Source organism: Nansenia antarctica, assembly GCF_963989245.1.
Source record: "Nansenia antarctica genome assembly, chromosome: 7".
Lineage (NCBI taxonomy): Eukaryota > Metazoa > Chordata > Actinopteri > Argentiniformes > Microstomatidae > Nansenia > Nansenia antarctica.
Genome location: NC_137677.1, coordinates 58,139,599 through 58,153,479, shown reverse-complemented (window position 1 = coordinate 58,153,479; position 13,881 = coordinate 58,139,599). Strand labels below are relative to the sequence as shown.

The 13,881-nt window shown below is 42.4% G+C and overlaps 1 protein-coding gene across 1 annotated transcript in view; it reads left to right on the top strand.

The window, feature by feature from the left end:
* Window positions 1–11,643: 11,643 nt before the first annotated feature.
* The window catches only part of LOC308161767 (contactin-associated protein-like 5), a gene marked incomplete at both ends in the record, with an annotated part of 56,739 nt that continues 54,501 nt past the window's right edge, over window positions 11,644–13,881 (top strand). The window contains one exon of the mRNA XM_080535838.1: window positions 11,644–11,719. Coding sequence (XP_080391964.1) covers window positions 11,644–11,719 — 76 coding nt within the window. The remainder of the gene's footprint in view (window positions 11,720–13,881) is intronic.

Below are 13,881 nucleotides of genomic sequence, written 5' to 3'. Positions count from 1 at the left end.
GTCCTTATGGAGACAAATGAGAGTTAAATATGTTATAATAACATATTATGGCCTGAGGAGGTGTATTCTCAGACTCTGGTGTAAATTATTTCTGTGGACTGAAGGAATGAGAGCAGACCAAGACAAAAGGGCCTGACAAAGCACGGTGGAATGAATCTGGCCGCAGAGGGTATTATGACAAATCTCCTTACTTACTGTTTAATGCATCACAGGGGCTGATTAGTTGGCTACTTCAAGTCTGAATTTGATTCAAGCTGCAGAGAAAGAAGACGAGAAGGCCTCTCCCTCCTTCTCCCTCCTCCAACTCCTCCTTCTCTTCTTCTTCTTCCTCTTCTTTTTTTTTTCAATACATTTTGTTATTTGATGAGATGCAGGAGTGGAGCAGAGTTTGACATCACACATGCCGATTTGCATTCACCATTTTTTTCTTCAGTTTTTGCCCCCACCCGACCTCCAGGGAGAAGGGAAAAAGCATAACAATACAAAAAAAATGGCAAAAAACAAAACAAAAACAACATAGAAAAAAAAAAAAAAACAACAACAGCAAAAGGAAGAAACTAAAAACAAACAGCAACACATATAACAAAACTAGTACTCTTCTTCTTCCTCTGCAGCTTGAATCAAATTGAATCTTTTTTTTTCTCCACATATTCTGAAAGAGAAACACTAGCAAAGAGAACATTGAACAAACACTCTTATCTGGGATGAAACATGCCGGCAAAGCAGTGGGGTCTCAAAGGCCTCAGATGTCTTTAGAAAGAAAGGAACACATGGAGACTTATTTATTGTATTTCTGATTTATTGTATCAGTTCTTTATCCCATATGAACCGACCATTACTTAGCTACTTGATGTTACAGTACATGCATAATGGAGTAAACAATTATTGTTGTCTATTGATTTTATTTGCCTCTTCAGAGTGCTTTGTAAACAACGTTCTACCGTTCTCAAAAGACAACAGCTATAACAGCCCTGTCAAACCCATCATAGCCGCTGACATATGACACCGTGGAACCGTGGTATTGAGTAAGTGCCTGAACCTGCCCTGGCTTGGCTCTGGCTGTATGGGTTTGATTGACAGTTGCAATACAGGAGGGAGGCCTACAGAATGTTCCTCTATTCTCGCATTGAAAGGGAATTTGAATTCGCTTTTTCAGTTTCGGGCCTGCGATTCTGTATGTTATGAACTGAAAGCAGGTGGAACCATGGGTCTCCATAATTTAATAAGCACATAAATGGTTTAATAAACCAGAAACATAATCTGAAAAACAGGAGTGAACAGGATAACTGTTCTGTTTGGGCCAGGCAAATATGCTGCAATATCGCAGAGCAGAATCATGACCAACAAAACAAAATGAAAAATAACTACACACTGGTTTGAAATGCAGGAAGTAGAGCAGTGTGTATACAGTAGCTTGATGAAGTTGATGTTGCAGTGGCCACCAGAAAAGCTGGCTCGCTGTGAATACTTTAGAGAAGACACTAGAGGCATATAATACCTTGTTTAAAAATTCCACAGCACTTATTGTTGAAATGTTAAATATTGATCAAGTGTTGCTGGCTGCATCAGTAAAGGGATTCTGTCGCTGCAGTAAAATGGATGAATGCCGTGAATTTGGTAGCAGTGGAAGATGTTGGGTGTACTAATATATCTTGCGCCTCTGTAGCACTTATCCTGAGTATCACTCGTAGCACTTATCCTGATTATAGTTGAAATGTTTTACGTTGCAAGAAGGGTGGTCCAAATTGATTTGCTGCGTAATCAAATGCATATCGGAGTGGATCAAGTGATATATTAAGTACATATAACCCACCCAGTGAAATTACAACTCAGAATTTGACTACAAACTGTTCTCTATGGGGAGCTGATCATACATCGGTCAATAAATTAGCCTTCATCCAAATCTTCATATTCATAACAATGAAGATCTGCTTGTGTCAAGACAGACCATGCAGCACATCTGTGTCAGTGTTGTTTTTTCTCCTGCTGTTGTCTAGCAGTAACCAGGTCCCTCCTGGTTTGGGAGGCCAGGCTACCCGTGGCTCTGCAGTAGAGGGTTGGCCCCTGCCACCGCTGCTGCCGAGGGAGAGATGAATATTCATCATATTTACCCTGTGGAAGACACACGGAGGAATGTGATCCCCTTGACTCCTCAGTTCAGCTATCCTCCCTGCCTCCCCATCCATCACAGAGACTGCAGTCGTCCCCCCTCGGGGCCTATGAATGCAGTGTACTAACCTCTCACTCCAGTGCAGGAGAATCCAGTCAGATTACTAGTGAATTCAGCCACAGGGTGCCATTAACTGCAACCATGTTTGTACGCTTTTAGTTATATTTCGCTCTTTGCTCTGTTGAGCCACTGTTGCTGTGCTGTTGTGCTCCTCTTGTCATTCAAGTACGATGGAGACCAACACATCTGTACTTATGTTGAGCTTTTTGCTCGAAAGAAGCTTAGTGCTCAGCATGTGATAGATATTTTTTGAATTACCCATCTGTGCCTACTTTTTTTTCCTTCCCCAATCAAAGCCTTCTTCAATAAAAACAGCCAGACATTTATCACAATGTGGCTGTTCGAGACAGGAAGAGCACACAGTGGCGTTCCGGCACCTGATTATAGGCTTCGATGAGTAATTACGAGCAAGATCTCGCAAAACTCCTGTCACCTGTTTGCCTCTGTGTTTATGCTCCTCGGCTCCACTGATAGGTGCCTGAGGAGGTGCCTGAGTGGTCCTCACAGGAGACGGCAGTCATACAGACACAGGTGTGCAGCTTAGTTTAGATTAAGTCATGTTTCAGTGATTTGCTCCCTGCAATCAGTACTGATGTGTTTGTACGTCTTCTTCCGAAGCTATGTGGTACCGTACATTATTATGACTTGTGTCTGTTGCATTATAACACAATCTAAGGTTACGGTAACTGATTATCAGATAGCATAAATGATATTGTCTTTGTTGTAATCACAGAGATTGTGACTGATTCAGTACTTCAGTGTCAAATTACTGCAAGTGAAAGTAATGAATAATATTACAGGGAATTACTGTGAATGCAGGTGTCTGGTTATGGAGTTCCTCTTGAGCAGTTCCTCCTAAAAAATGTTCCATTTGTGAGATGGATCCTGAACAACAGTGCAGTACCCACTTCCATTTCGCCTCGCTGTGTACGTATTTCCACAGGCAGCAGATAGCAAGTAGCTATAGGACTGCCTGACTCAGAGTTCATCAACCGTAACATTCAGCCTCTGTTTCTAATCCTTGGTGTGATGACTCGGCTGTTTCCAACCCGCCTACTGAGGGATGGGCAAACAGGGGCTCGGAGTCTGTTGCGGTTAGTGCCTCCCATGTCTGAACTCCATAATAACGCCTTCATCCCCATTGGCTCGCAGGGGACGTGATGTCAGGCTTTATTGGCTCTTCCATCGTGGCTCTATCATCCCACCCCTGAGGTTTTTTTAACTGAACCTTTGGGGCGACCACTCCAACCCCAGAGCTCCCCAAAACAACCCCAGACTCCCCCAACCCCGCAACCCCACCCGCACATCTGCCCCCTACCCTGTCCTGTCAGCACTTGTTAGCAGCGCCCATGGCAGCTATGGCAGGATTGGCCTGGATCTTGCCGCTAGCTTGTCTGCAGATGGGCCTCCCTGGGGTGGATGCATCCAAGTTCAGCGCCAGAGGAGGGGAGAAGCCAGCTGCTTCGCTGCCTCCCTCCTCCATCACTGTTTTTATGGGGGCCCTGTGCCCTGCCTTTGGCGTGGGGTGTAAGTAGTGAGCACTCCCTTGAGTGCCCCTCTAGGGGAGAGAGTGGTGTTTTCAATGGGAGAGCAAATCATCTCCGGATCAATACATTCTCAAAAACAACTCTGCAACGAATGGACACATGGAAAGTCAAACCCGGGCCGGTTCGGTATGAGGACCGTACGTCTTCGGTGTTTGCGCCGCCGACCTTGTTGTTACTCTTCTCCCCATGAACCCGGGCGTAAAGTCCCATTTCAGGGGGGTAGAGCAGTGACAAGCGGATGAGGGATGCCCTCTCTTTTGGGTGACCCAGTGATCAACCCTCCGCTGACATGTGCATCACGCAGCAGACTGAACGATTCAATACCCATCAAGTGTCTCCCTGACTCTCTGTCTGGCCCTGCCAGAACACAGTGTGACAGGCGGAGAGGAGATGAGAGGAATACAGACTAAGAGAGAGAGAGAAACCTGCAAACATCAAACAAGTGGAAACCCAGACAGATCCTACAGGCAACAACTGAGACGTATTCTGGCTGTGGCTGCTAGGTAAGTGTTGCAGAATTGCATCCTGCAGGTGTTTCTTGAAGACATACTGGGAGCCCACCACATGATTTCATAGTATATTGCTGGGCCCTCTGATTGAATGGCCATGATATACTTTGAAGCCGCCACACTGTAGATAACAAGATTTCATATGCCTGGTCTGATTGAATAACAATAAATCAGGCAAACAGAATCAGAGTGTAGAAGATGAGAAGGAGGAAATGGAGAGAGATAAAAATGAGGTGCACCCCCTGGCAAAGATAAGTAAAATGGGTTATAAAAAGCTTCACTTAATGTAATGTTCTAATGAATTAGCTTAATGTCAGACTGGAAAAAAATTGAAACATCCAATCTTTAATTGATGTAAATTAATTCAGAGAAAACATAATTATGAAAAATAATTATTTCTAACAAAACCACATGTGCCACAAAGATTGGGAAGATGTTATTGGCATAATAGAAATGATTATGAACAAAATTTAACAGAAGCTTTTTTTACATTCATATTTTACTTTTTTAAGTTCTTCAGAGTGTTTAGGAACTTTCGAGCAGTAATCCATGACATCCTATTTCACTGGGGTATACATAGGTGACACAGAGGCCATCCCTTATTCATACATAAAGACGGGAAATATAAGAGAACCCAGAAATCAAATGAGGGAAAAGTGTGTTGAGCTTCATAAGTGCCTGGAGTATTATGGTCAGATAAAACAAAAATGTAGCTTTTTGGCAGCGTGTTAGGGTATTATGGCATCATGAACTCCATGAAATACCAGGACTGGCTGCCTCTGCCAGGAAACTAAAACTGGGTCGCAGGACAATGATCCAAAACATTAATAATACAAATAATGTTCTTTTTCAAAATACATTTACTTACAATTAAAGGTTTGATGTTTCGCTTTTTCCCCCAGTATGACATTAAGAAACATTTTTCATTACCTTCTTTACTCATCTTTACCAGGGGTGCCAATAATTGTGGAGGGCACTGTACATATTATAGAAAGATCGATAGATAGATAGATCTATATATAGAGGGAGAGACAGAAGGATAAAGAGAGAGAGAGAGAGAGAGAGAGAGAGAGAGAGAGAGAGAGAGAGAGAGAGAGAGAGAGAGAGAGAGAGAGAGAGCGAGAGAGAGAGAGAGAGGGAAGGAGAGGGCTCATTGTCTCAACATAAGCTTGGGGTGCAGGCAGTGAAGGACACTATCAGACACATACATAGCACCCTGTGGTCCCAGGATGATACATCAGAGGAGATGAGGCATGCCATTAAACCAGCAATAAAACCTCCTCCTTATTCAATAAGATAAGCCATTCATTCTTCACTTCTGCCCTTCAGCAAACTACAGATATCAGCATGGTTCACAAGAAGAAAATCTGGCAAGGACTCCTTGTGATCAATTTGCAGCAGCAATGGTTCTGAAGGAGTGGGGTCGGATTAATTAAATCCAGCATTATGCCCAGTCACACTAGTGCAGGGTGAGAGGTGTCGGGTGATGAGTTAGACAGCAAGTCATCAAATCAAGGATCCTTAAGATAACTGCATGATTTTGAATAGCAGACAGCCTCCATAATTATTAACAGGATTTGTCAGCTTTTGGGTCATAGTTAATTCCAAACTTCTCTGGATTGAGAATAAATAGGATTTTAAGTGAAAAAAAAGGGGAGTTGGAGAAAATAGCCAGGAAAAATAAGTTGAGTCAGGGGGAAAAAATAGATATCCTGTGGGCGGCTGAAGAGTCCCCCTAGGGATAAAGCATCACTCCCTGCAAGTGTGTGGTGAGGAATATTAGAATACAGGACTTAGGTGGACTGTCTACTGGGTACAATGTATAACATTGTCTAATAATGCTGGGCTTACTCTAGTTACAACATTGAATTTACATGTTGATAGTATTTTGTAAATGGCATGGAACAGTATGGCGTTGAACATCAACTCCATTATGCTGCCATTGCACATGCAATTACCAACAGGTTGATGCAATGTTGTTACTATAGTAATTACATAGCTTCTAAACATAATAGGGACAACTTGATTAACTTTTTTTTTTTTTACATTTCGCAGATGCTTTTATCTAAAGCGACTTACCTTGTCTAAGGTAAGTAAATCTTCTATACGTCATTTATCATAAGAACAATTCTATGCTCGGACCAGGTTTTTTATCAGCTTTTGGCAGCGTGGTAGATCAGTTTAAACAATTGTTGGCCATGTGCTGTCTAGGGCTGTTCTACAAGGCAGGGTCAAGTCATGTCTGATATGGTTCCTAGGCACTTCAACATAGGGTATTTCTGTCTGATAGATCTCCATTAGTTCCTCACCGATGTCAAGCTGCTCCGATTGCAGGCTCTCTTTGTTGGGTTCGATTAACACCACTGGGTTGGAGGTGTCACAGCTGGCTGGCAATTCACACGTGATGCGGGCGACTTTGCCAGGTTGGATGACAACATCTTGCAGACCTACTTTCACAATGGCATCTTCAAGTTCTGAGTCTTACAGATGTACAGTGTTGCCCAGTTTTATATATTCTATGTTCCCTCTGTCATAGAGTACTACTGTACCGTCAAATAACCAGAACAGACAGAACGTTGGACAGAACAGTACCGCCTATTGAATTACTCCCATTAAGAGAATGTTATGCCAACACAATGTTATGCAACACACACCAATCTGGATCTCTAGTGTGTATACCCACTGTGTAATTTGGGTCATTTGGACATCCTCTTGGTCTAATGGTATAAGCTTGGACTTGATGTGCCAGAGACCCATGTTCAATCCTGGCCTGTTGCATTTGATTAGGTAAAACAGTTTCAATCAAGACGTGCTCAACTTCAGCCTCATCTAATTAGATATGTGTGTCTTCTCTGCGGGGTGGAATTCACAGAAGCTAGCGCCATGGAAACGCGTATGTATCCACCGTGCGTTCTGTCACTTATTGCTTTCTAAACAATATTACATCAGCAGAGGGAGAGAGCCTGAGCTAATATGAAAAGGCTAATGCAGCCATGATTAAATGAGAAATCTGCCCTTCATCTCTGGATAATACATAAACAGATAATTTGATATTCTCTCCATATCACTGTAAATACATCTAAGGATGAGACATTTTGGGTTACTGTCTCCACCTTTTGAAGTCTGGGAGTGGCTAACATGACATTCTAAGAATGATGTGACTTATTTTTCTTCTTCTTGGGATTCAGTAAATATAACTGAGATCAAAGGGACGAAAACTAAGACGACAACAAAATGAAACTCAGATAACAGATACATCTTTGGGGAGAGACAGAGTTTGAGCCGCAGCATGGCCGGAGGCTTTTTTGCATCCTTGTGACAGCATTACAGCAGAAAGTAGTTTCCCAGGGCTTCGGGATTTTTTTCAATAATGAGAGAGCCCTATGATGATTGAAAAATGCTCCGGGGCATCATCATCAGGGTCACTCAGCCCTAAACGTGAGAGTTCTTTTGCATCTGCGAGCTCGGTCTCATCCATCATCCATATGAGTGAAACTTTAGGCAGCCCTCTCCGTTTCCCAAATTAAATTCTCCACAGTGGCTGCATTTGAGGATGTTCACAGAAGAGTAATGTGCCGAGAGAGGGGATCCTGAGAATGCAGCAATCAGAGAGGTGTCGGAGCGCCAGGTGATCTGTGACTCCCAGAAGGAAATTTATTTTTCGGAGGTGAAGGTGTTCGCCTGATTATGCCAATGATTTTTTACAAACGGCTATATACCGTAGCTGTTTAATGCAAATGTCTATTTCGAGCATTGTTTCTGCAGAGAGGTAATTGGTTCCTTCGTGTGGAGAGAAGAATCCATGATACTGATACAGATCACAGCACTGAGCGATTTGGGCTGATAACAGCCGTGTAATGCCATAATGCAGTGCAAGCACACGCAATTAAACTCTTCTTGTTGTTACCAGCAATGCCAAATGTTTACCAAAGCTGGCACCTCCTTGTCATTGTAGGCTGTTCGAGTCAACAGTGCAAATAAGAGGGCTTGATAAGGAAACTAGCTTTTCCCTTACATCATCACAATATCACATAATTTGATATTGATATATAATTTGAATATGATACATTTTCTTCAATCTAAATCCAATTCACATCCATATCTCCATGGAACTTTCCACAGTTTAGTCCGGTGGGAGATTAGCAATCCAAAAAATCTCTAGTTTCTACTCCTTCAAATGTTGAGGATATCACTTCCTGCACAGGTATCACTCTCTCTGGGTAAAACAATCCACTGTTGGAAAAAATGGTAAATGAAGTACCTCTGCAAAGGAATAGGAGGAAAATCCATTATCATACAACAATATTTGCTCGATGCATCGATCAGGAGTAATATTTCAGCCGTTTCTGTTTTTGTTTCATCTGCATTTTTGTCTTTATCTTCTCCTCTCATTAAATATTTAAGGGCCCAATCTACTTATCCACATTTTCATTATCTGCAGATTTCACCAAGTGAATCCATTAGTGCAGTTTAACATTACACCTTGCCAACATTCTGTGCTTTGCATCTGGGAAGTGGACATAACCATGACGATCAACAACCTTGGGTACTGAATATTATAGTGCAGCCAGTTGTGATCTTCAAACTAACATGAAAATAGGTATCATGTACCATGAAGATACCATCATACAAGGTAGTATACTACTATAGTAGGCAGTAATGAATGATGCCACAATGTCCTCTGCAAAGGCAATGGACAATGAACCTTCAATGAGATGTATCACTATGTGAGATGTAATATTAAGAAAATCTATGTTCATTCAAAATGTCACATTAATAACTTTTAAAATGCTTTGAAGTATGAACAGGCTGCACTTGGTAAATAGCTGTGCTCCTACTGCGGCATGCTAAGCTACAGTAGATCCTACACGTAGCAGCTGAACAGGAACACAGAACACCTGACAATCCTCAGCACACTGTAATATAAATTATTATATAATACATCTGCTGAGAAGCTGTTGAATAGTATACTCTACTTCTGTTCCTTTGCATTGAGCCCTCGGCAAACTCAGATGGTCGCCAGTAAAGCGGTAAAGTGATGTAAAAAGGAGGGACACCAGGACAGGTGGGGGAGCAGCTGTTCCCAGTGGGTACAGAGACATCACCAATGCAGGAGGCCAGATGGAGGCTCTCCACACATTGAACAACACCCTCTGCTTCAAACCAGAGGGCCAGAGATGACGAATGGTTTTATTAATGTGTGACTATTGTGGAGATCAAATTATATCACGTCTGTATCCTTCTGATTATGTGGCTGGGAGTCAGGATAGAGAGCCAGTGTCCTATAGTGTTGGGTCATTTAATTGAATTTGCACTGGAATTATCCTCTACCTGTAACCATTATACCAAGCATGGTGGGATATGCCACTGCAACCTCAGCCAATCGTTTCTAATGCATTCATCAATGGATTAGTTAGTGGTCAATGATCAACTAACAACCAACCAACCAATTAGTAAATCAATCAAACATGCAATTAGTTAATTAATCAATCAATCAATCAATAAGTCAGTGAGTTACATGCTTTAAATGTGTTAGTAGATTACATATTTTTTGCCTTATCATATTGCAATGTAAAACCTTGAACATCAGTAAATCAGTTTGTTCAAGAATGCATCACCTAAGTAGACATTTAAGATAAATGATCAAATAATTTGGATGTATCATTCTGTCATTCGATCACATTGGAAGAACACCTTGAGATTTGCTATTTTGTTTTCAAATCCACAAAGTCTAGGCCAGCATGTCCTAATCCAAGGTCCTATTTGCTGATTTTAATGCTTTTTGGATGCAGGTAGTTCATTATTCAGACTCATTAAATATTCAATTTGCCACAATCTTTTAAACCTCAAGAGAAGGAATACATTTTTCATGGGGCCCCTTGTCAAGTGGAAATTGTGTTGAACTGTACCATATTTGTAGGTCTGGGAAAAGGTGTCAAATATGGCCCTGTAATTTAATAGCGCTTTAGTGTAGCCCCGATATGGCTGACACCTGACAGGGTTCCTAGCGTTATGCATGGGGAGTGCTTCCATAGAGGTTAGATAGATGTTAGATAAATGAATCCGGCATGCTTTTATGCTAATGGTAGTTTCTGCCAGACTATGCTGGGGGATGTCAGGGGAAAGGCAGATGGAAGCAGTTGATGAAGGTTGTGTGGTGTAAATGACTGTGATGTGGGTGTTTTCCGTGATTCAGAGGTAATGTACGGTAATGTACCATAATAATCAATAAATGAGAGAACAATGGCTTATTCATACTCCCGAGGTGGACAATGTGATCTAAATGGTGATAATAGGAGGTTATCCATCAGTGTATCCAGGTGTCCTTGTTTCCTTGTAGGCCTATTATTCAATTAGTTTAGTTGTCCAAATGTGTTACCTTTGAATAATACTGATCCCCCCCCCAGGAATACAAACACTTTGACTCATTAATATCCAACCTTACGACATATGAGCTTTTACATTCAGTATGTGTTTGTTGAGTTGTTGACTGAGTGACTCCAATCAGTCTGCAGTTTCCCACCGCTGCCATAGCCTGGTGACCGCCTGCAGGCAATGATTGAGGACTTGAGGGGAAAACGCAGTGTGAGACTTTATACTGTCTCAGTAGTCTCAGTCTCAAACTTTGTTAAACATACAGCCGGTGGCAAGATATCTGGAGGGAAGTAGGCCTACCTCATGAGAAATTGCGACCCACGCAAAAAACAGAGTAATTGGTAAAGGCAGATAGGAAGTATAAGTTGCGCGGTTTTTGGTTGGCGCGGTCCAATGAAGAGCGTAGCCTTACAGCGTGTGGAGCTGTCCATTCTATCGTGGTTCTGAACTGTGTAAGCGCCAAGCGGTCACTCTTAATGAGTCCCACAACGTTAACTATCTATGCCCATAACAAATGCAAGTGCGCCATGCATAATCATGCATGCAGCACATCTAAAAATAAAATCGGATTTATTATGGGTATTTCACCACCAGCGAGTGGGAATAAACGGAGAGAGAGAGAGAGAGAGAGAGAGAGAGAGAGAGAGAGAGAGAGAGAGAGAGAGAGAGAGAGAGAGAGAGGGGGGGGGGGGGGGGGGAGAGAGAGAGATACAGAGAGACAGAGAGAGAGAGTCACACATCGATATGACGGAGCTTTGGGAGCTGATCGAGCGAGCAGAGGATGTTGTGTTGTGAGCGCTCCTGCCTCTTAAAGGTTCTGTGGTAGTGAGGTGCATGAGGTCTACGCAGCTGGAATAATACTGTACTTATACTACACAGTCAGAGGAGAGGAGGCACCATCGGAGATATATTCACTCACAGGCGAAGGATTTAGGGTACAGCAGGTTGGATATCGCGTCCGTGGCGAGCGAGCAAGGTGGAAATGTCATCCTTGGCATGCATCGCCGTCAGTGTCACCATGCTCGGCGTCCTCAGTACCGCGCTGGCTGCCAGCAACTGTGAGTATATTACCAACTTATCGACAGGCAAAATACCTTGAATTGATTGATCATTGAGTTATTCTAACTTGATGGTGTACCACTTATTTTGGAAACCTGAATCAATTAGCCGTTATTCGACAACATATTGCCATGCATGAAAGCTACCTCCTCAATCCCCATTCCCCAGGATACTGTCTGTATGACAATGTAAGCTCAGATAAAGTCAGTGCATTTTTTTTGTAGGAGGCTGTTGTGCCTTTTCCATAGAAATGCAACGGATCTTAAAAATTCTGTTTTGAGGAATTAATTGTTTTAGAATGTTGAATCCATATACTTTATACAGTTGCCAGTCGAGTCGAGACATGGTGTGGCACATCATGAGTAATGGACTTAGAACGTGTGGCGCAGAGATCCATCTTTCACACATTGCAGTGTCTTTACGGCGCTATGTGTCAGAATTAAAGTTTCTAACAGCACTTTTAAATTTCGGGATTCGTGCATGCAGCACATATACGAAAACGTGCGTAATGGTTGCAGAGCTGCTTCGTGTTACCTATAACACAAAATATTCGTTTTAGGGATCGCCCTAAAGTATGGGGCTACACACCATCGTCATCTTCCACTCTTTACAAGTGCAATGTCAAGTGCGAGTGTATAGCCTCTTCTACAGTATGTGTATGTATCCATGTCTACACTAGAGGGTGCAGAGGGATGCTTGTGCGCGCTTGTGCGTTTGCGTGTGCGTGTGCGTGTAATGAGGGACAGTTGTGGTCATTAAAAGGTGTTCAAAGCCAGGAAAGGTCATGTGAACAGTATGCAACATCCGACATTACCCATCACATCAATGGTGTATTTCAATATTGCATAGCGTATCTAACATATTTGCAATGACATACTATTAATGTATATTATTAGTGTAATTAATTAATTAATTAATATTATTAATTAATTTATACAGTGATAAAACCATAGATGGTGATAAAAATGCCATAGATGTCATGTAAATGTAATGTTACTGTATGTTTAATCTCACTTAGCCATATGTGCAAACCGCGTCTCACACCTCCGAGTACAACGACTGGGAGCCTGTGTTGTTGTCTGTGTTGTCCTGACTAGTCATCCATTCAAAGGGTGACTTCCATTTAGGGGGTGACTTGGTGCACTCTCTCCGCCTATGTGTAACATAGTAATTTGGTTGGTGGCAGTTGAATGTCTCCCCCAGGACAGTAATCGTGTTCTATAGTGCTCTCTGTGGTCTTGGATGAAAGCCTAGCTCAGGGCCCAGGGAGCAGGGGAACCACAAGTCTGTGTGTGCCTCCCAGTCTGAGCAGGCCGACCTGTCTCCTCCCTATTGGATCAGAGGTCTTATCAAATCAAGCTTCTGTTCAATGGTCTAAGGCTCTAAGCTAAGGCAGAGCCCTCTGATCAATTGGGTCAGTCCTTACCATTCCCCCTCACTTGGTTTTTCTCATTGTTGTGCCTCAGAACAAGGACAGTTTCAGCAAACGAAACATACAGCAAAAGAGTATTTTTTGCTATCATCTGTTGAGGTCACATGGACGTGTCACTGTGTCGGTCTTTGCTTTCGACCTACTTGTGTGAACCCTGACCCTGGTAGTCTAATGGGAGTCTAAAGTATGGCCTACAGTACATTACTGTGTGTGTGTCACGTCATCAGGGACATCAGCACAGAACACATCTTTATAATGTACCATGTCCTTGTCATTGCATATTATTGTTATTCTTTATCTTGGGGTTACAAAGCAAAGGCGATCATCCTTTGACAAATCCAATCAGTAATTTATGTCACAGTGTGCGAATGAACTGTACTGTAGTTCTCAGCAAAGTCTTCAAAGAGGTAGGCTACTACCTATTCTGTAAATGGGATATAGACATGCATAGCCCCAGACATTGTTCTCATGATATCATCGCTTTTGCCTAGACTTTGGGGGTACATCAAAGCACAAGCCTAATCAATCATTCATGATATTCCAGCGGATATCTAATGTATCTAGTGATCAGGATTGACATGCTGCTCGAAGATGAGACGGCTAGATTGTCCTTGAGGACAAGCAAACGACTGCTCTCATATTTACCTTTGAGAAACTAAAGGAGAAGGCAGAGATCCATCATGGGTGGTTTGTGTTGCCCATGTGTCAGGTGACAGAGATAATGGCAGC